The sequence below is a fragment of the Candoia aspera genome, chromosome 1 (assembly GCF_035149785.1).
Source record: "Candoia aspera isolate rCanAsp1 chromosome 1, rCanAsp1.hap2, whole genome shotgun sequence".
NCBI classification, from domain to species: domain Eukaryota; kingdom Metazoa; phylum Chordata; class Lepidosauria; order Squamata; family Boidae; genus Candoia; species Candoia aspera.
In genome coordinates, this window is record NC_086153.1 from 244,234,138 (window position 1) to 244,255,439 (window position 21,302).

Below are 21,302 nucleotides of genomic sequence, written 5' to 3' on the forward strand. Positions count from 1 at the left end.
CAAAAATATGTAATAGCTATTTATTATACTACTAAAGTGACAGTTCTTTTGTACCTATATTTTACCATATTTTGTTTTTCAATATAATCAACTAAAACTTAAGGCACAAGTAAAATCCATCAAATTAAAGGCAAAAGCTAGACAGAAGGTATCAGAACCACTGAGGCCAGTAAACATTTTTCTTCTCAACAGTTAGGGGCTGTTCTTCTCTCTGCACCTTTATCTCGCCTTCTTGCTCTTTCTACATCCTTTTTTTTTTTCAGTTGCTAACACAGAAGAAAGAAATCATTGTCTGGCTAGATCTGGGACTCTTTCCTTCATCTGCTGCTTGAGTAGAAAGAGTACTCAACTAGCAGATGAAGGAAAGAGTCCCAGATCTAGCCAGACAATGATTTCTTTCTTCTGTGTTAGCAACTGAAAAAAAAAATACATCCCTCCCGCCTTCCCATTTATCCTGGCCTATCCTTTCCTTCCTCTGCAGTGAAATTTAGACTGTAATCAATAAACTATGTGCACTAATGGCAAGTAAATAAGTAAGTAAAAATAGGTTTATACATGTAACTGGAGAAAACTCAACCATAACAGTTCCTCTAACTTGCAAGCCAAGCATCCCATGCTTGTTAAAAATAATTCTGAAACTACTCCACATTCCCTCCAGCAATGTATGTAAATAAGCAGCTTCAATACTCTAATCCCCAAAGGATACCAGACACTCCATTCTGAGTGCTTTTCTTTTAAAAGTGGGAACATTTATCCTACCTGAGTTAATTTGGGTACATAGCCTTCCATTTCTTCTCTAATACTATACAAAGAATTAATAATATCATGGCTAGTTGCATATTGCTGTGACTGAATTGGTGTTGGACCATAGTAATACCTGTTGAATAGAGAAGAACTTATAATTAACATTCTGGGAATAAAAACTTCAACATCTTTTCTTCTGTTAGTGTTATTTAATCAGTATAACCTAAAAACAGTCTACTCCTAAAAATGGTGAGGATCATCTCTCCTACTATCAAAAAAGGTAGGAGAGATGATCCAGAAAACTATAAATCAATTAGCTCATTTAGCACAGACAGTAAGTTCTATGCCAGACATCTATATTGGAAACTAAGGGATTGCTTGTTGTTAGAAAACCTCCTAATGGAAGAACAGGCTGGTTCAGGGAGGGTTGATTCACTGTTGACTGGTACCTAGTGCTTAGCATTTTGTCGAGAAGTAGTCCACTTCTTCTACAGGGCCTCTGTATACAGTATTTATAGATCTCAAATCTGCACTTTTCCACCTCTCAAATCAAATCGTGGGGAAAAATGGAAGCCTCTCATTTGTACCCTCCATGATGGTTTTTTGTTGTTGTTGTTTATTCGTTTAGTCGCTTCCGACTCTTTGTGACTTCATGGACCAGCCCACGCCAGAGCTTCCTGTCGGTCGTCAACACCCCCAGCTCCCCCAGGGACAAGTCTGTCACTTCTAGAATATCATCCATCCATCTTGCCTTTGGTCAGCCCCTCTTCCTTTTGCCTTCCACTCTCCCTAGCATCAGCATCTTCTCCAGGGTGTCCTGTCTTCTCATTATGTGGCCAAAGTATTTCAGTTTTGCCTTTAATATCATTCCCTCAAGTGAGCAGTCTGGCTTTATTTCCTGGAGGATGGACTGGTTTGATCTTCTGGCAGTCCAAGGCACTCTCAGAATTTTCCTTCAACACCACAGTTCAAAAGCATCGATCTTCCTTCTCTCAGCCTTCCTTATGGTCCAGCTCTCGCAGCCATATGTTACTACGGGGAACACCATTGCTTTAACTATGCGGACCTTTGTTGTCAGTGTGATGTCTCTGCTCTTAACTATTTTATTGAGATTTGTCATTGCTCTTCTCCCAAGGATTAAGCGTCTTCTGATTTCCTGACTGCAGTCAGCATCTGCAGTAATCTTCGCACCTAGAAATGCAAAGTCTTTCACTGCTTCTACATTTTCTCCCTCTATTTGCCAGTTATCAATCAAGCTGGATGCCATAATCTTGGTTTTTTTGAGGTTTAGCTGCAAGCCAGCTTTTGCACTTTCTTCTTTCACCTTCATCATAAGGCTCCTCAGTTCCTCTTCACTTTCAGCCATCAAAGTGGTATCATCTGCACATCTGAGATTGCTAATGTTTCTTCCAGAGATTTTAACTCCAGCCTTGGATTCCTCAAGCCCAGCATCTTGCATGATGTGTTCTGCGTACAAGTTGAATAGGTAGGGTGAGAGTATACAGCCCTGCCGTACTCCTTTCCCAATCTTAAACCAGTCCGTTGTTCCATGGTCTGTTCTTACTGTTGCTACTTGGTCATTATACAGATTCTTCAGGAGGCAGACAAGATGACTTGGTATCCCCATACCACTAAGAACTTGCCACAATTTGTTATGGTCCACACAGTCAAAGGCTTTAGAATAGTCAATAAAACAGAAATAGATGTTTTTCTGAAACTGCCTGGCTTTTTCCATTATCCAGCGGATATTGGCAATTTGGTCTCTAGTTCCTCTGCCTTTTCTAAACCCAGCTTGTACATCTGGCAATTCTCGCTCCATGAACTGAAGTCTACCTTGCAGGATCTTGAGCATTACCTTACTGGCATGTGAAATGAGTGCCACTGTTCGATAGTTTGAACATTCTTTAGTGTTTCCCTTTTTTGGTATGGGGATATAAATTGATTTTTTCCAATCTGATGGCCATTCTTGTGTTTTCCAAATTTGCTGGCATATAGCATGCATTACCTTGACAGCATCATCTTGTAAGATTTTGAACAGTTCAGCTGGGATGCCATCATCTCCTGCTGCTTTGTTATTAGCAATGCTTCTTAAGGCCCACTCAACCTCACTCTTCAGGATGTCTGGCTCTAGCTCACTGACCACACCGTCAAAGCTATCCCCGATATTGTTATCCTTCCTATAGGTCTTCTGTATATTCTTGCCACCTTTTCTTGATCTCTTCTTCTTCTGTTAGGTCCTTGCCATCTTTGTTTTTGATCATACCCATTTTGGCCTGGAATTTACCTCCAATGTTTCTAATTTTCTGGAAGAGGTCTCTTGTCCTTCCTATTCTATTGTCTTCTTCCACTTCTGCGCATTGCTTGTTTAAAAATAATTCCTTATCTCTTCTGGCTAACCTCTGGAATTTTGCATTTAATTGGGCATATCTCCCCCTATCACTGTTGCCTTTTGCTTTCCTTCTTTCTTGGGCTACTTCTAGTGTCTCAGCAGACAGCCATTTTGCCTTCTTGGTTTTCTCTTTCTTTGGGATGTATTTTGTTGCCGCCTCCTGAACAATGCTGCCAACTTCTGTCCAGAGTTCTTCCGGGACCCTATCTACTAAGTCCAGTCCCTTAAATCTATTCTTCACCTCCACTGCATATTCCTTAGGAATATTAGTGAGCTCATATCTAGCTGATCTGTGGGTCTTCCCTAATCTCTTGAGTCTGATCCTAAATTGTGCAATAAGAAGTTCGTGATCTGAACTACAGTCAGCTCCAGGTCTTGTTTTTACCGACTGTACAGATGTCCGCCACCTTTGGCTGCAAAGGATGTAGTCAATCTGATTTCGGTGTTATCCATCTGGTGAAGTCCATGTATAAAGCCGTCTCTTAGGTTGTTGGAAGAGAGTGTTTGTTATGCAGAGTGAATTGTCTTGGCAAAATTCTATCAGCCTATGTCCTGCTTCGTTTTGTTCTCCCAGGCCATACTTACCTGTAATTCCAGGTGTCATTTGACTGCCCACCTTAGCATTCCAGTCTCCTGTGATGAAAATAACATCTCTTTTAGGTGTGTTGTCCAGTAGGTGCTGCAGATCCTCACAGAACTGCTCTACTTCAGCTTCTTCAGCATTTGTGGTTGGGGCGTATATTTGGATCACTGTGATGTTAGATGGCTTGCCCTGAATTCGAATTGAGATCATTCTGTCGTTTTTGGGATTGTATCCAAGCACTGCTTTAGCCACTTTACTATTATGAAGGCTACTCCATTTCTTCTGTGGTCCTCTTGTCCACAGTAGTAGATCTGGTGGTCATTTGATGTGAAGTGGCCCATTCCAGTCCATTTCAGTTCACTGACGCCCAAAATGTCTATCTTTAATCTTGACATCTCACCAATAACCACATCCAATTTGCCCTGGCCCTGAATATGAGATGCAGACCTCAAGGTCATCTGTGCCTCAGCTCAGACGCTGCAAAATTGCACTGTTCTTGTTCAACTTTTATCATAAATCCCATACTGGGCTGCTGAGACCCGGGATTTTCACCTCCTACCACTGATTTGGTAGAGAAACATATCTCCATATTTCTTTATGCAGACAATGGAGTGATTCTCTCTAGGTCCCCTACAGGTCCCAGCTGCAGAGCATGCGCTGCAGGCCCTCCTGGAGAATTGGTTTATGGGCTTCAGCGTGTTGGAAGCTGCTGGCCCTTAGGGAGGCTTTGCAGGAGAGAGGCTGGGCCGAGAGGGTGCAGAGGGCCTGTGGGTGGGCTCTGCCAGCGCTGGGCTCGCCTCCACCCCTCACTGAAGTCCACAGGCCAGTTTTCCAGAAACACTTCCAACACAAAGTGCAGAGTGTGCACTGCGCCTCCGGGAAGCCCGCGTCCCGCTGCTTCCTCCAGTTCTGCCGCTACCCAAAACAGTGCCTCCCACACAGCCTCCACCTCTGCCCGGGGAGCTGCTGCTGGCTCTTCTGCCTTGCCCGGCGATGGAGGGTGCCTCGCCGTCCCGCTGTTCTTCCCTAGGTGGGCCTGGCAAGCTCCCTTTGGCAGATAAGGGTCCGCTGCCCTGCTGTGCTCACAGCACGCATCCCAAGGCTGCACCCTCACCCAGCACCTGAATCCTGGGCCCACAGCAGGAATAAGTAGATGACAAAAGTCAGCTGCAGGCCGTGTGGGTGGCAGGGCTAGGCGGCAGGGTGCAGGGCAGCCAAAAGGGCAGAGACGAGGGATAGACAGGCAGGTGGGGGGAGTTGAAGAGAAGGCAAGTGCAGCAGGGCAGGAGAAGCACAAGGTCCTGGCCTAATGACTGCAACTGGAACTGCCACAGCTAAGCAGTGCAATCACGTGATGCTTCACCTAACAACAGCATCGCTTAGTGACAGAAATTCTGGTCCCAATTGTGATCATAAGGTGAAGACTACCCGTACTCTTATTTATCCATACAGGCCAATTCTACATTGATCTACTACTCTCTGACTCCAAACCTCTCATAACACAAAATATCACTAAGTTCTGCACAGCAGCACACAAAACATACTGGGCATTGACTGCCAGCTAGAATTAATTGGACTCAACACGCTTATGCCTGATTATTCTGTTGTCTCTAATCTCCAATTATTCTGTTTTACAACTTTGATTGCTGTGACTTATTTATTTGTTTACAATTTTTAGATTGCACAGTATATTTTATTCATAATTTGAATTTTAACTATTTGATTGGGTTCTTGGAATTCTCCAAGTTTGGTTTTTTCTTGCAGACTGTTCAGTAGTAGGCTAGGTAACATTATCAGTGCTCTTGACAAAACAAAGTAAGATTTGCTGACTATCTATATAAAGCAGCTTGTCTTACCAGCCTTGTGTGGGTTTGGACAAGATATGTTATTGGGGTATTGTTTCTTCTTTGATTGATATGCTCTTCTCTTGTGCTTATACTGTGGTGATTCTACCTATTTGTCCTGCATAGTGTTTTCACAGTTCTTGCACTGCATATTGTAAATGACTCAGAGAACACTAAGAACCCAACAATTCAACCCTGAGTTCCATTATGTTCTCCACTACTGCTATTATTTCTTTGTTAGGTTTAGAGCTTGTTTTAACTCCAGGAGCTCGAAGCAGCGTATACAGCAGTTGCTTTATACACTTATGAGGTAGGGTTGGCTGAGAGATAGTTATTGGCCCAAAGTCACACAATCAACTTGCATGTTTGAGGGTGGGTTTGAACCAGGCTCCCCTAGTTTCAGTCCAGCACCTCAACCACTATATCATGTATGAAAAGGTGAAAGGTCCCCTGTGCAAGCACTGAGTCATGTCTGACCCTTTGGCGGGATGCCGCTTTCGTGACATTTTCTTGGCAGACTATAGCGGGGCGGTTTGCCATTGCCTTCACCAGTCGTCACCTTCCCCAGCAAGCTGGGTACTCGTTTCACCGCCCTCGGAAGGATGGAAGGCAGAGTTGACCTGAGCCGGCGACCTGAGGATCCAGCTTCCGCTGGGATCAAACTCGGGTCGCGGGGAGAGTTTCGGTTGCAATACTGCCGCCTACCACTCTGCACCACATGAGGCTCTTTTTCATACTGGCTATATCATACTGGCTCTCAAAATATATGAGATAGAGGGAAGCAAAAGTGAAATAGAGTAGAATTAATATTAAAAAATATTAAAAGCTCTAATCAATATCATTTTGTTTAAAACGATGGTTATTAATTTTCAGGTACCATACCCCAAAATTGACTCCTCTACTGTAGGCATCAAAGGTTATATCAATTTTCACAAACCATATTTAGTATAATATTATCGTGACTCTTTTACAGTCGATTTTCTCTGTTAAATTATAACTGTAAAGACAGGATCTTATTTGCTTCTTATTACAACATTCATAAGGGCAGGAACTATAAGATAAACATGTTTATCTTGTCAAGTAGGTTATTTTCCCTGAGATGCATAAAAGAGGCCAACAGAAACAACAAATTTTACAAACAACATTTTGGTAAAAACAACACAACAATGCACAAAACATACCTATCTGATTTCCTTAGATTTAGTGCAATAGTTTTAATGCTGTTGTTGTTTTCTAAATCCTCATATTCAATAGACTCTTGCAGCTTTACCTATAAGAAAAGATATAATAAGGGCTCTGTAAAATGTAGCATAAGAAACAAGATTTGCATTATCAAAATAAATAAATAAATAAAATGTGAATGCTATTCTTTGAGTTACTAAGGTACTCTTACCTTTTTTACTGGTGGCTGAAAGATATCTGAATCCCTAGAGTTTCCATCCATACTGCTGGTCTCACTATAGTGATCATTTTGTGCTTCTCTGAAAACAACAAAGTATGTACAACTGCTTTGTCTCTGAACATGTGACACCAGTTTAAGTAGATCTGTACAATCTTCCATATTTGAGAGGTGTATGGAAAAGAATCACTCAACAGTGATTTTCAAATGGTAATTTTAGGTCTAGCTAAGTTTTCCAATTATGTCATAATAAATAAATATGCCACAGTTTAAAACTACATTATTAAAGCTCAGAAATCTCATGACAATACAAAGGCAGAGAATTCCCAGCCCTACAGTTCTCATATCTAGATTTGGTCTGTGCTGAAACTTACTGTTTTCTGAGCCCAGCTGCAAGGACCATGGCACTATGATGATTAAAGCGTTTTATAATAGCAGCGTTGCTACTCTCCTTTATTGATTTTGTAGAGTTGGATGTGGATGGTGCCAAGGAAACACCGTAACCCTGCCACAAACAAACAAGCAAACTTGAAAATATAAGTTGACTCATGACAGATAAAGAAATAATTATTATGTGTTCTAGATCAGGGCTGTGCCAAAGTATATTTAATAGTTTTTGTAGGAATTCATTTTTTCTGTCTTTGACCGAACAAAGATCAGACTAAAATAATTTAAGTCTAGCAATGTCAGTAGCACAATGTAAAAGTATATAGGATGATTATAAAAAATATCCAATTCTAAGATTCCTATCTACTACACCTTTTCTATTTATATGCAATTAAGCCAGGTTTCCTTAAGAGAGATATCATGCCATTACAATTCAAAATTGCTCAGTGGGAAATGTTTTTTTTTCTGAAGCTACCAAACTGTTTTGAGGCCAATGAGATTTATATAGAGTTTCCAATAGTTAATGAGAAATATGAGTATCAGTTTTTATATAAATAAGTAACACGAGTCAATTTGGGTTTCACTTACATGTATGCTGCTTACATTCATGCATAACATTTCCTTTAGATCAGTAGTATGTTATAAATTTACCTAATGGGTCTTCTAACAACCAGCATCTGTTAAAGTTCCATGCTCGAATAAGATGATGTGCCATGCACACTCAGATCAAAATCTAGCATATATCAGAAAAGCCCCAGCCAGAGATTCACAGGAAATTGTCCAATGAGCAACTGAGAAGTGAGTGAATATCACCACCAAATGTAAGGATAATTCTCATCTATTTTTGTAGATCCAAATTGGCAAGGAAAGCTGGCATTTATGAAAGAAAAAGAAACATATTTGCCGTGGCAAAATAATTATCAATCTCTAGGAATATCCTTTCTGCTCACCCTTAGTATAGAACTAATTTTATATTTTCAAATCACCTGTACTTACTTCATCCAATGATTTATCTTCCAAGGCAGTTAAATCTAATAAAGGATTTTTCACTCCTTGAGAGACCATGGCTTTTAACCCTATGGAAAGAATGAATCAAATTTATATTGGAAATATTGTGTCAGATATATAAGGATAAATGATTTCAAAGCCCTAAGAACCACAGGACACTACCTTGTTTGAACTTATACTTTTCACCATCTGACTTAACCTTGTCAGGTAAGGTTCTCCAGAGTCTCAGGGAATTTTTGCAGCTGTATCTAAAGATTAGGGATTGAACCTAAGACCTTTTGTATACAAAATATATGGTTTATTATTAAGCTATTGCCCCTTCCATATAATACCAAGACTTTCCACAGATGCTATTATTCTAAGAAGCTATTAAGATATATAGGTCATAGGAACAACTGTCAGAGAAAGAGAAAATATCCTTATTTAGAATTATTCATGGAATACTGTTTCATAATGGTTAATAATATTACAATATACTTAACATTAAATACTGGGGAGAATCCATGGTATATTTCTATGAGACAGAAATGGTTTTGTTCATGAACAGTGATTCTTCCTCATTCCATCCCATCCCTCATATGAAACAATCAAACGTGAATAATCAAGAATAGGAGAAGATTCTAATATTCTCCACCTAGCCCTGTGACAGCGTGAAAGGAGCTGTATGCCATTCTGGTCATGACAGACTACAGTCCATCTTATGTGCGTGTGGGCCCAGTGTGTTTTAGAAGTCTCATTTTAGACTTCCTCTCTTTTTAGACTAATCTGTAAGTCAGCCAGGTTTCCTCTACTGTATTGCATATAATAAAGTTAAGGCACTCCAAAATGACTTTCTATTCCTCTGATTTTTCCTAAAAACATACAAATTGGGCCATAGTTTTCCCTCAGATGTGTTAGCACTTTCTGACTCAAAATTATGGAAACCTTTTCTGAAGGAGATTGCCACAACCATTTTATGTCCTGTCCTTAATTTCCATTCTTTTTCTGATACACAGATAAATACACGTTAGTCAAAGGAATATTATCTGAAAAAAAGTCCCCTTGCCTATATAAAGATGGATAGTAAATCCCACTAAAATCAGGATTTACTTCTGAGTAATTTTCATCATAAAAGTTTCTTCAACCCAACTCTTGGTGACTTCATAGGCACTACTCTCTTGCTTCCAAGGAAACTACATGTATGTGTCCCTTTTAAAATTAACACAGCTGGCTATAAATACCACAATGCTCTTGCACATACCCTTTTCATCCATTTTGGCACATTCTGCAAAAAGGTCCTTTGATCCTGCATTCAATCTATCTCTGTGGAAATAGTGAGACTGGAAGAATCGTGTCCAGAATTCTTTTTCTGTCATATTGTGTGGAACATTTTCTGCATATTTAAGTTTTACTATAATAAATATAAAAATTAAGACTTAATAGTTATCATGTAATCACAAACTCATTATCTATCACTTTAAGATACTGGAGTTCAGATGAAAGAGTGCAGCAAATAAAATACAGAGCATTCATCATGCAATAAAAAGCTATTCAGTATTGTTTCCTGAAGCAAATATGGTACTTTATTCCACATAAAGAAACTGAGTAATTCAGCACTGGAAATCAGAATCTTCAGTGTAAGTGACACACAGATTCTGTTCTCTAACATTTGATACTACTCTCACCATCTGCTCAAAATGCAGAATGACGTTATCGTCACTGTACATCATACTAGTAACACTCGCTATCATACACATGTATAGTGCCTGTTGGGGCATATTGTCTGGGAGGGTTGCTTCTTGGCCTGCTCGCTCCAGGATCTTTTCCAATGAGGTTGTCCCGATATGTTGGGAGAAGGTTATCAGGCAAGATAGAAAACCACACCAGGCAAACAGTGAATAAACTGCACTGCCACGAATTAGTCCAGGAGAAGGAGAATGATGGAGAGCCTCTACCACTGAACCCCTCTTCCAAACTTCAATCATTTGAGGTGCTTCTACATTCTGCCTAATAGTGATGTGGCACTATAATGAAAGAAAGAAGGCTCCATCAATGCCTTAGAAAGCACCGAGCAGGATTCTTGTTCAGAGCTTGCCCTATCATGAAACAGAGCAAAATTACTCTGGATTAACTATTGATTTCCACTTCCATATAAATCAGCACACTTGCCAAACAAATGATTTAGCTGGTATAAAAGATGAATTGGAGACATTTTCCTGTATAAGGGAATTATTGAATCATACTGCTTATTAGGGTGATGCAGTGACCTGTATTTGAAGTGGGAAAGGTAAGTTTAAGAGTAGATGGTTTTTCAAGGCTTTGCTGATAAAGGCCATGAGAGCACTGCCATACTTCCAATCAATTTTCTCTCTTTGAATTCAGATCTTTGCACAGCCTCACTGTTTCTATTATGGGAACTTATATAAATTGGTGCTAAAGATGTGATTAGTAATACTTTGATCATATCTTTAGCACCAATTTATGTAAGTAGTTTAGAGGGGTCTATGTATTCCTAGTAGTGTATATAAACCAAAAAATATAGCATGATTGGCATAATTAATTAAAGGGATAATAGTTTCAAATCACATTTAAAGTGCAGAAGAAAAATGGAGTATATGTGTAACAAGAATGTTACAAGTGCATATATAACAATTGGTTTACCTGCAGGATAAGTCCTAAATATTGATTCAATGATATCTGAAGTCAAATTATATCTCAGGCCATTGCATCCATCTGTTTGAGGTCTAACATCAGCCTACAACATAAAAATATCTTCAAAATGATTGCCCATCATTTATATTAGCTTACTAGAACTACAACAAAAAAGGGAAAAAAATACAAGAAAGAAAAAGAGAAAAAAAAATAAAGTGAGATATTTATAGAAAGTAATTCAACCCAGTTTTTAAATAACACGTTAAATCCTGAACACACAGAATCATATTGTCCAGTCTAGCCATTGCATCAATGAAGGGCAAACTCAAAGGCTAAGAATACACATATTTTGTCAACCCACACCTTGATGCCTGGTACACAAGTGTCTTTCCAAGAACACATATATACTTTTTGTAACATTCCAACCACAAAGATCCAAAGTTCTTCAGATAAATTCCAAATGTTTGGAATATAGTTTAATAATACATTAATACATTTAAACCTTAACCTTCTTCCTAAAACCTGGCTCACTATATTAAGAATATTCAACCAATATAGAGAAACCACAGGACATGATTGAATCATGTACATATACAAGACTTCAAATCTGTTGCATCTACAGCATGGGAAGGTAGACAACCAACCAACCTTTTTTGAACATCTGTTGCAGGGTCCAATCAACCCAAATAAATAAATTAGAGTTTGCGGTGAATGACTGAAACTCTACTGTTGCTACCTGAAGGAGCCCTGGTTTGTCCACTGCCTTGCTCCCTCTCTGCTGCATAATGCCCCCCCCCCTTTTGCCAGACAGCTTTGGAAGGCGTGACGTTCTCCTATTTAGTAGGTTAAGATTGCTTGGATTGTATTTAGTATCTGTCCCATCCCTTTCTGCTGTTGCTTTTTGCTTGGTAAGGATAACTGAGACTCTGCTGCTATTTACTTCAACTGTTGATGAAATGGAATTGTTGGCATAATACCTTTTAAAATATTATATACTATATTCAACATGCTTGGAGTTTCCAAGGCTATCAATTAATCAGATCCCAAATAAAAACTTAGCATATATTTTTTGAGTAAAACATTCATTCAGCAGGTATTAGGATGGTTATATTCCTTCTGTAACCTCCCAGAAGTTTTCAAGTATCATTAACAATGAGATGATCTAAGATAGCAATCCCATTTTCAGCCCATACTTACCAAGGAAACGTTTTACTTGCCATTTTTAAAATAAGGATTATTCTGAAGAGTTAATTAAATCAAAATTCATTTTCTTTTCCAATATCATCTTAATATGCCTAACTGCCTTCAATGGTGGAAAAACCATAGAAATCCAGATACAGTTGGAACTAAATACTTGCCAAGATTCAAATGATTCCAAATAACAACTCTAACTATGCCCATAGTGGCACATATTAAATCCCATTTTCATTCTAATAAAACTAGAGATTAATAAATATGCCTAATGATACAACTGAAAATCAGAAATATTAAAAATTTTATATTCACATGGAAGTTGCAACCTTGGAAGAACCTTAGAGTCTGACCATTCCATAAAAATTGTCAATTTGTCTAAAAAAATCTTAGTGGAATTAATATAAACATCCTTCTTAAAACAGATGCCCACCATGAGGTTATTTTTATTTTCATAATTTTTTCTTTTCCATAGGCTCAAAAGTATTTTCAACCATCTATTAATATCACTGTTAAATCAAATGCACTCTGAATTACTCAAATCTACCAACAAAGATATTTCCCTAAGAATAATTATCTCCAAATATTTAAGAAAATCCAAACAAAAAATGAACCCCCTCTTCACTTATTTTCATAAAAATCTTGTTACTTGTTGGCAAAACATCAGACTTCTTCTAATTGATTGTGTATCCCCAGTAGTCATTTATTTATTTATTTATTTATTTATCAATCAATCAATCATATTTATATGGCCACCCATCTCACAGAGAAGTGATTCTGGGCAGCATACAACAAAGCTAAAAACAATATATACAAACAAGTATTAATATTATTAAAAACTTCAAAATTATAAAAGGCACAAAACTATATATACAAACATACATGCATACATACATATATACAGGGCAAAGAGCAGGTGACCCGGAACCAAACTGATAACCAATGCAGCCTGAGGAGCAGAGATGTAACATGTGTTCTTCTAGAAACACACATAATTGGCTGCCCTGCTGCATTCTGCACCAGCTGAAGCTTCCAGCTACTCTTCAAGGGCAGACCCATGTAGAGCGCATTACAGTATGAGTGACTGAGTATAGCATCTTGATGTAGGAACAGGTGCAACTGACACACAATACAAAGTTGAGCAAAGGCCCTCCTAGCCATGACTGCCACCTGCTCCTTGAGCAGGAGCTGTGAATCTAGAAGAACCCCCAGATTGTGTACTGGGTCTGTTTTGGGGCAGTGCAACCCCATCCAGCACCAAAGATGGTATAGTCCTAGAACCGGCAGGCCCCGAAACCCAAAGCTACTATATTGCTCTACCATATTGCTGAACAGCTTCTACAAAATTAGTTAAGAGCTTTGATAGTCATCAGCATACAGCAACATTCTATATTCAGTTCCAGTCTACCATTGTTATATGGAGCCAACAACAGTTTCAACCCTAATTATTTTTAAAATACATATACTGCTTAAAGAAACTAACAAAATCATAAATTACAAAAAAAAATGTTACAACTAGAAAAATAACTACATGCCAAGGGTCACATATTTCCCACCATACCCCAAATCCATATTTTATTCTGTTTCGTCAGTGCTTATACACATAAGCCCTCCTCATTCCTGTAAGAGAAAGTGCAGCTTTATTTCCAAAATCCCACAGTGAGGATAGCATTTGCATATGCACTATAGCATTTTATATTTTTTAGATCACTATCTAGAGACTATATTACCAAAAAGCAAGCTAAAGAAGTACTGGTGACACATGTGTTTATTTTCTATGTTCCTGTCAATAGCTAATACACCAGTTTCCTTGATGTTTGATTATGTGTCATGAAGTCAGTGTTGACTCTTAGTAACCACATATAGAGATTTTCTCTAGGACAATCTGTCCCCAAACTGGTCCTTCAGATTTTTCAACAGTGCACCTATTGCTACTATAACTGAGTTCATCCACCTTACTCCTGGTTGTCCTCTGGTTCTCTTTTCTTCCACCTTTCCCAGCATTATAGACTTTTCAAGAGAGCTTTGCCTTTGCATAACGAGTCCAAATTTAAGTCCGATTATTTGTGCTTCAAGTGAGAACTCTTGATTTGTTCCATGATCCATTTGTTTCCCTGGCTATCCATGGCATTCTTAGCAGTCTTCTCCAACACCAGAGTTCAAAAGTGCCAATACACTTTTAATCCTGCTTCTTCAAAGCCCAACTTTTGCTTCCACAGAGTATCCACAGAGAAAACTACTGCCTGCACAGTTCTGATCTTTGTACACATACTCACAGCATGGCATCTGAGTAACTGTTCCAAGGCATTAATTACTACTCTACTGAATGCTAGTTTGTGGCACCTTTTTTGACTGCTGATTCCTTTATTGTTGATAATCAATCCTAAAAAGCAGAAGCTAACCACCACTTCAATATCTTCACTGTCAGTTCTAAGGCTGTCATTGGTTTGGTCTTCTTTAATCTTAGTCCCATGATTTCGCAGTGCTCCTTGACTTTCATTACTAGAGCCTGAAGATCATTTGCATTTTCAGTTATCAGAGTAGCATCATCAGCATAGCACAAGTTATTGATGTTTCTTCCTCCAATTTTAAAACCATCTTCATTTTCTTCCAGTTCCGCTTTCCTCAATACAATATATAGAGAGAGCATTTAAGTTGAATAAAAATGAAGAGTATACAGCCATATTTCACTCCTTTGCTGACCTGGAGCCTGTCTGTTTTGCCATGTTCTGTCTGGATTGTGGTTCCCTGACTTGTGACAAGCTTTTGCATGAGGACAATGAGATATTCTGGGATTCCCATTTTCTTAAGCACATTCCACAGTTTAATACGATCAACACAAAGACCTTTCTATAATCAATGAAGCACATATTGACTTCTTTTAGGTGTTTGTTGGCTTTCTCAGTTATCCAGCATACATCAGCAATAATGTTTTTCGTTCTTCTGCCTTTTCTAAAACCAGTTTGAGCATCTGGTATTTCCTTTTCCATGTAGGACTCTAATCTGCAGTGGATGATCTTACACATTATTTTGCTAGCATATGAAATTAAAGATATTGTATGATAGTTTGCACACAATGTTTAGTCTCCTTTCTTTGGTACTGTTATGTATACTGACTTCTTCCAATCTGTAGTTACTATGTAACCAAGATATGGTTACATAGTTTGGTTAGAACCTGTAGAGAACCACAGAGATGACCTTGGAGACTGACAGTTAGCAAAACATGATTTAAGCCCGGGAAAAAAAAAAGAGAGAGAGAAACTTCATCGTCCAGTAGTAGAGGTTCTTTTAAGTATGAAATCTTTTCCAGGGTATCCTGGATGTTGAGATGAAACATTTTGCTGCTGTCATATTTCCTGGGCAGAATAGTCTAGAATACATATGCAAAGCTCTTCTATATCAGAATAGCTTTCAGAAGAATTCCATTTTGGACTCTGATTAACAGGATACCCCATGCACCACCCCTTTCCTTCAAACACCCATCTAAATAAATGACAGAACTTAGCTATGAGATTTTGTTTAGCTGACTGTACTGAATGCCCTAATATATCTCATTATAAAATACAAGGTACAAGGAAACAACAGAATAATTATCTTGGTTATATTTCTAGCTATATGAGCAAGTATCTGTTTGGACATGGGATCTGTCATGTTATTCTCCTTTTTCTTTTAGCATCATTCAATGTAACGTCTAGCCTGGAATACTAGGAAACTTTCTGAACCAGAATTTGAGGATGCAGGTTAGTAAAGGAATTATTCCCTACCCATTCTGTGATAGAAATCAGCTAAATCTCATCACTCATCATTTCCATTTGATCAGTTATATATCTGATTATATTTTATACTTTTGATTATTTTTCATAAAATTGAATTCTGAAAGAATTTTTAATCTGATTTTCTTGCTTTAAATATGAAATTATTAACACTTATTATCACTGTAGAAATTAGCATTACTATTAACAGAATGAATTCAAAATCATCAAAGAGCAGGAATCAAACCATGCCATAATTTGCAATCCTGCAGTGACAGGGAGTTGAACTTGATGGCTTATATGGCTTCTCTAAATCTGTAATTCTAGGATTTATTAATACCCCTGGCAGCAGTTGTTACTGCAACTCAGTGTTTGGGAGAAGGGGAAGCGCTGAACACTGAACTAAACCTAAAGAAACAAGGGATAAGATATGTCTTAAGAAGAATTTTACTGTAGAAAAAGACATTTCTTGCATGCTGCCAGGGAAGATTTGAATTGTATCAAAAAAGTAGTTCTTCAAATATTCTAGTCCCAGGGCATTTAGTAGCTTGGGCTGAGCTTGGAAAATATTTGGTAGGCTTCAAAGAGCATATTGGCTCCACTGCACTCTGAAATCAGTTGAATTTTCAAAAGCTCCTCAAGAGATCTTCATACACAACCAATTAAACAAACTAACCTGGATATTCCCAGAGCATCCAGGTCATTTCCCTCCACAACAGGGTGCAACTCCTGTACCAGCAAAACTAGTAAAGGACACTGCAAACTACTAGTGACACCTGACTTTGGAAGACAATAGGGAGAGTGATTTGTCAAATGTGACATCCAATATTTAAAACCAGCAAGTTAGCAGGAAGAGGCTGTACCATATTGGTAAAGCATTTATGACCCTAATTATAAAAGCAATTTCTAGGCACTACAAATCCCACTACAAACTCCAGACAAGAAACAGGTAATAGAATTAAGAGTAAGAGACTTTTACATAATTATCAGTATATTTATGATGGAGTGGAAGACAGATGGAAGAAATGTGTAGGGTTTCAAAATAAAAATACCATGCTTTCTCCAGACTTCTATTCATTACATATTGTGCTCCAGAAATATGAAAATCTTCAGAAGTGGCATCCAACACAGCATGAGAAACTATTTAATTATCTTTTATTAAAATGAACAGAAGAGCCTCAGTGTGAGCCCAGAATTGCTTAGACAAGTACACACAGCTCTTCTGATATCAGCCAGAGTTCCCACAATGAGGAAGGGGGTGAGGGGAGAAAGAACAAGTATATATAGTTCAGTATTTGTACATTAAGGAAACAGGTGTATTCATGGGCAAAAGAAGGCCGTGTGCACTGTAAAACATGAAATAGCTATTCAATATTGCAGAAATTTTACTTGAGCTGAGTTGAAAATAAATCAATGATTGGAGAGATATTGCAGTTTCTGAGTTTCTCCTATTAAAAAACCAAACAAATCAGTGAACATACCAGAAAAGCAGCAGAAATGCCAACATCTTGCTTGTTAGGCGCTGTAGAATTATCCAAGGCATTCATATTTAAACGGTTGGCCCAGAATTCCTCAGCACTAATCACCTGACTTACAACAAGATCTTTATAAAGCTGAAACAAAACAGGGTCTTCTTGCAGCATTCTGTAAAGAAAATATTTAAAACTTATTGTTAAGCTTATTGGGCATTAGGAACTAGAGTTTCTCATACAAAGAATGAAATGGTCACACCTAACATTGAGCAGACTTCTGCTCTACAGTGAGATTTTCCATGCCTTTCTTTTACCTTGTACTCTCGAGTAATGTTCCCCTCTCACACTAAGCAAGGTGACTGAAGCAAATTTAGAGAAAGGTGACAGTGAAAATTTAGGGCAACTAAATCCAACTGGCTAGCATTGGTATGTATATAATGTACATGGAAAAAATGAAGACTTCCACCCAAATCTCTGAAAATAAAAGCATTTTTACACTACTCAGGAATCCTAGGCATGTAGCAGAATCCTAAGGATACTGAGTAAGAAATAAATTTGAGTTGAAGAATCAAAACAAGTAATATGATTGTGTAAACCTTCCTATGCCCAAAATTATGTCTTGATTAATTAGTCATTCATTAAGTTACAGATAAAAGGATAAGCAAACAAGCACATATTTCAAGGAACTATCACATGGTATCTGAATAAATTCCTCATTTTCACACATAAGAAAACATTCTTAGTGCAATTCTATACAATTCTACAAAAATATGTTGCAGTGAATTTAAGTGCGCTTGCCACCCTACTTTATCACTGACCATTGCTACCAATCAGAAAGTTTACTATCATTTGCTCTTCAAAATGAAAAATTCAGGAAAAATAGTTTGAGCTGCAGAAAAATGGGACCTTGGTGTAGTACTGATGCCTTATGTGCTGCAATATTGTACTATGCTATCTCATTCAGATCTACAACTGATTGTATGATTTCCATATTTTCACTTAGATAGTGAAAATAGGTTCTATCTCTAACGAAAGAGAGGATACACATACCTCCAACAGCAAATACACTGAAAGAAATTAGGCTTATATTATAGCTGGCACAGCAGCTCCTCATGTTTAAACCATAATCAGTCTTTATTACTACTGAACAGTATTAACAGATTACTCAAAATACTTTATTTGTAATTGAAGGTACTTACCTGTTTTTTTCCTCAAGTTCCTTATTGGCTTTCCTCTTGAACTTTGGTAGTAGCTGTTGAAGAAGATCTTTTACTGCATCACGCTCTTTTACCGCTGTACTTTCATTAGAGAAATGGAAGTTGGTCGTGTCTCCTGCATGTAATACCAGCTGAAGCTGAATCTTAGCTTTTCCTTCAGGGCTGATTTTCTGACCTATATTAAAGAGAACGTGTATTACATAACATCAACTGATTTATTAATGTGCCTTAAAGAGACCACCTTACAGGTCACTCCCATTTTTACTGTGCGGTTAGTTTTTATGACACATACTACAATAGCTCTTAATTTTCTGAATGTCACTGGACACTCTAATTAAAATACAAGATAATATAAATTGTATTAAGTATTTCAATCAGGAATTAATATAATCAATAATCAAGTCTGGCAGACACTGGATGGATGTCTTTCATAGAACTGCTACTCCTTAAACAGCAGTATATTGATCCTTTTCTAGTTCTTTTTATGCATATGTGCATTAGGCTTTTATGGTCCTAAGTTGCAGCCTCTCTCTGTAACAATACATAATATTCTCCTAATCCAGAGGTGAGCAGCCCATAGGCTGCAGAGTCTCAAAATTCTACCTGCAGTCACTAGAGCCCCCAGAAAATGGCATTGCTTCTGGGATAAGCAAGTCGCACATAAAGGGGAAAAGGGCACCACTCACTTGTGTGACATTATCATGCCACTGCCCTGTCCACTGGGACTCAGCTACCTTGAAATTGTAACTCTCAGAAGTGTAGCCCCAGCCTTTCTTCTACTGTACTAAGGACTGGTGAGTTCTTCAGATTCAACCCAGTTACAAACCAGAAAGGCATTTAATTTTTTGTTGCAGAAGAGTTATAAACAGCAGTGAAAAAAAACTGAGAATTTAGTTTTAAAAAACAGTAACCATGGATAGTACAGCTCATTGATGTAATGGTAGCAAACAATACTGAATAGTAAAAATAACCAGTGTAATAACCAGCATACGTGGAATGACATTCTCACAAAGGATGTCCTGGAGAACGAACTTGGTCAACAAAATTCTGTACAATTTAATGCTGTATGATCATACCACATAAATTGAACATGAAAAGGAATGTTCTCTGTTCTTACTTAGAACACAGTGTATATTCCATCTCTTCCTTGCACTTCTTAAAATACTGGTGCAAATGGGGTCACAGTGTTGTGGCAAAGTACACTCAGAAACACATCCTTAAGTTCCAGAATGAAAGACAGGATATAAATCTTATATATATATATATAATACAAATAAACATGCCCCCAAATTAATTTAACTGAAAGTCTCAATATTCAGAAGAAAACAAAGTTTTCACTTACATTTTATATCTGCATACATATGGCTGATGGTGAACCGGTCTTTGCCCTCAGGTGCCCAAGCTATTCTTTCAGCCATGAGATAGAGTGCCCCATCCTGTTTCTTTTGACGCACTTTCTTCACTATTAATAACACTTCTTCGGATGACGTTGCCATGATGACTATAGGATACTGAATTAAAAATAATCTTGTCATTTGGTTTTCATAGCTAAGTGTTTAAATTTATACTGTGAATTTACACAATTTGCTGTTTGTTGTTAGTGCACATCATTTAAAAAAAAATCAAGAGCAGGGTAAACCCCCCTTCTCCATCTTAATTTGAGAAATTTGAATAAATTGATTAACAAATCACACTAAGATACAATGTGGTTTGTTTTTGCCTTATGATCATTAAAACAAGCCATGATTTAGTATTAGGTATAAACCAAGCTAACAATGTCAGAAACCACTAACAGTGATAATTTAAATTACATAACATTAGAAAGTAAAGATTTGGACTGCACAGGAATTCATAAGAATGTTTAAAGTATCAAGGCACATTTTATTGAACCTTTCTATTAGATGTACACAACTATTACAGGAGTTCTAATTCCCTCTTAATTTTAGACATCAACTATTACTCTAAGTGGCATATTGTAAGAGGATTTCTTATGAGACAAGATACTGCATCTGTTGTGATGGAACTGCAGATGTCAAGTACTGCAATGTGCATAAATACATTCATTCAAATGCTATGCTGTATTTTTACATTTCAGGATAAAGATATAAAGGCATAGTTTCCCCTGATTTCCCCCAAGTCTTCACATATGTATTTTTTAAAGAAATCACATTTTCTTTCATTATATTAAATGAAATCCAATAGTATGCTTCCATTCACAGAAAAGAGATAATATTCTCATTTCCTGTTGCAGCTGACTCTCAAAATCTCCTCTCAAAAGTATATTTGAGAGCAGAAGACAATGGGGTCACATGGAGATAGCAAGGGGCAAGGACAACATGAATTTGTGTGTGCATCTAGATATTAATTTGACGTATTGAACTACATCCAACAATACACGGGCCACTTAAGACATGAAGGAACGAGGGAAGGGAAATGCAAAATATGATAATATCAAAGCTTAAGTTTTACAATGTTTTGTAGAAGGGGTACAGAATTTGACAAGGAGCTCCCAGTTTTAAAAAGTGTTCCCAAAACAATTAGGACCCATGCCAAATAAAGTTGCAAAGATTAGAATTTTAAACTGAGGCCAGGAAAAAAGTTCAGTAACCAATAAAGCTGAAGATTCCACCCATATGTGAGAACCAGGGGAAAACAAAAAGACATTGTGTCTTAACAATGGCACCC

General features: G+C 37.8%; 1 protein-coding gene across 3 annotated transcripts in view; it reads right to left on the reverse strand.

Annotated features, from left to right (window-relative positions):
• The window catches only part of GTF2H1 (general transcription factor IIH subunit 1), a 29,914-nt gene that overhangs the window by 5,262 nt on the left and 3,350 nt on the right, over positions 1 to 21,302 (reverse strand). For all 3 annotated transcript variants that reach the window (XM_063289380.1, XM_063289381.1, XM_063289379.1), the window contains exons 2-11: positions 19,960 to 20,128; positions 18,600 to 18,792; positions 17,410 to 17,572; positions 10,995 to 11,088; positions 9,595 to 9,744; positions 8,343 to 8,422; positions 7,334 to 7,464; positions 6,954 to 7,041; positions 6,742 to 6,830; positions 760 to 877 (exon numbers count right to left, since the gene is read on the reverse strand). In XM_063289380.1, coding sequence (XP_063145450.1) covers positions 760 to 877; positions 6,742 to 6,830; positions 6,954 to 7,041; positions 7,334 to 7,464; positions 8,343 to 8,422; positions 9,595 to 9,744; positions 10,995 to 11,088; positions 17,410 to 17,572; positions 18,600 to 18,792; positions 19,960 to 20,113 — 1,260 coding nt within the window. In that variant the 5' untranslated portion in view covers positions 20,114 to 20,128. The remainder of the gene's footprint in view (positions 1 to 759; positions 878 to 6,741; positions 6,831 to 6,953; positions 7,042 to 7,333; positions 7,465 to 8,342; positions 8,423 to 9,594; positions 9,745 to 10,994; positions 11,089 to 17,409; positions 17,573 to 18,599; positions 18,793 to 19,959; positions 20,129 to 21,302) is intronic.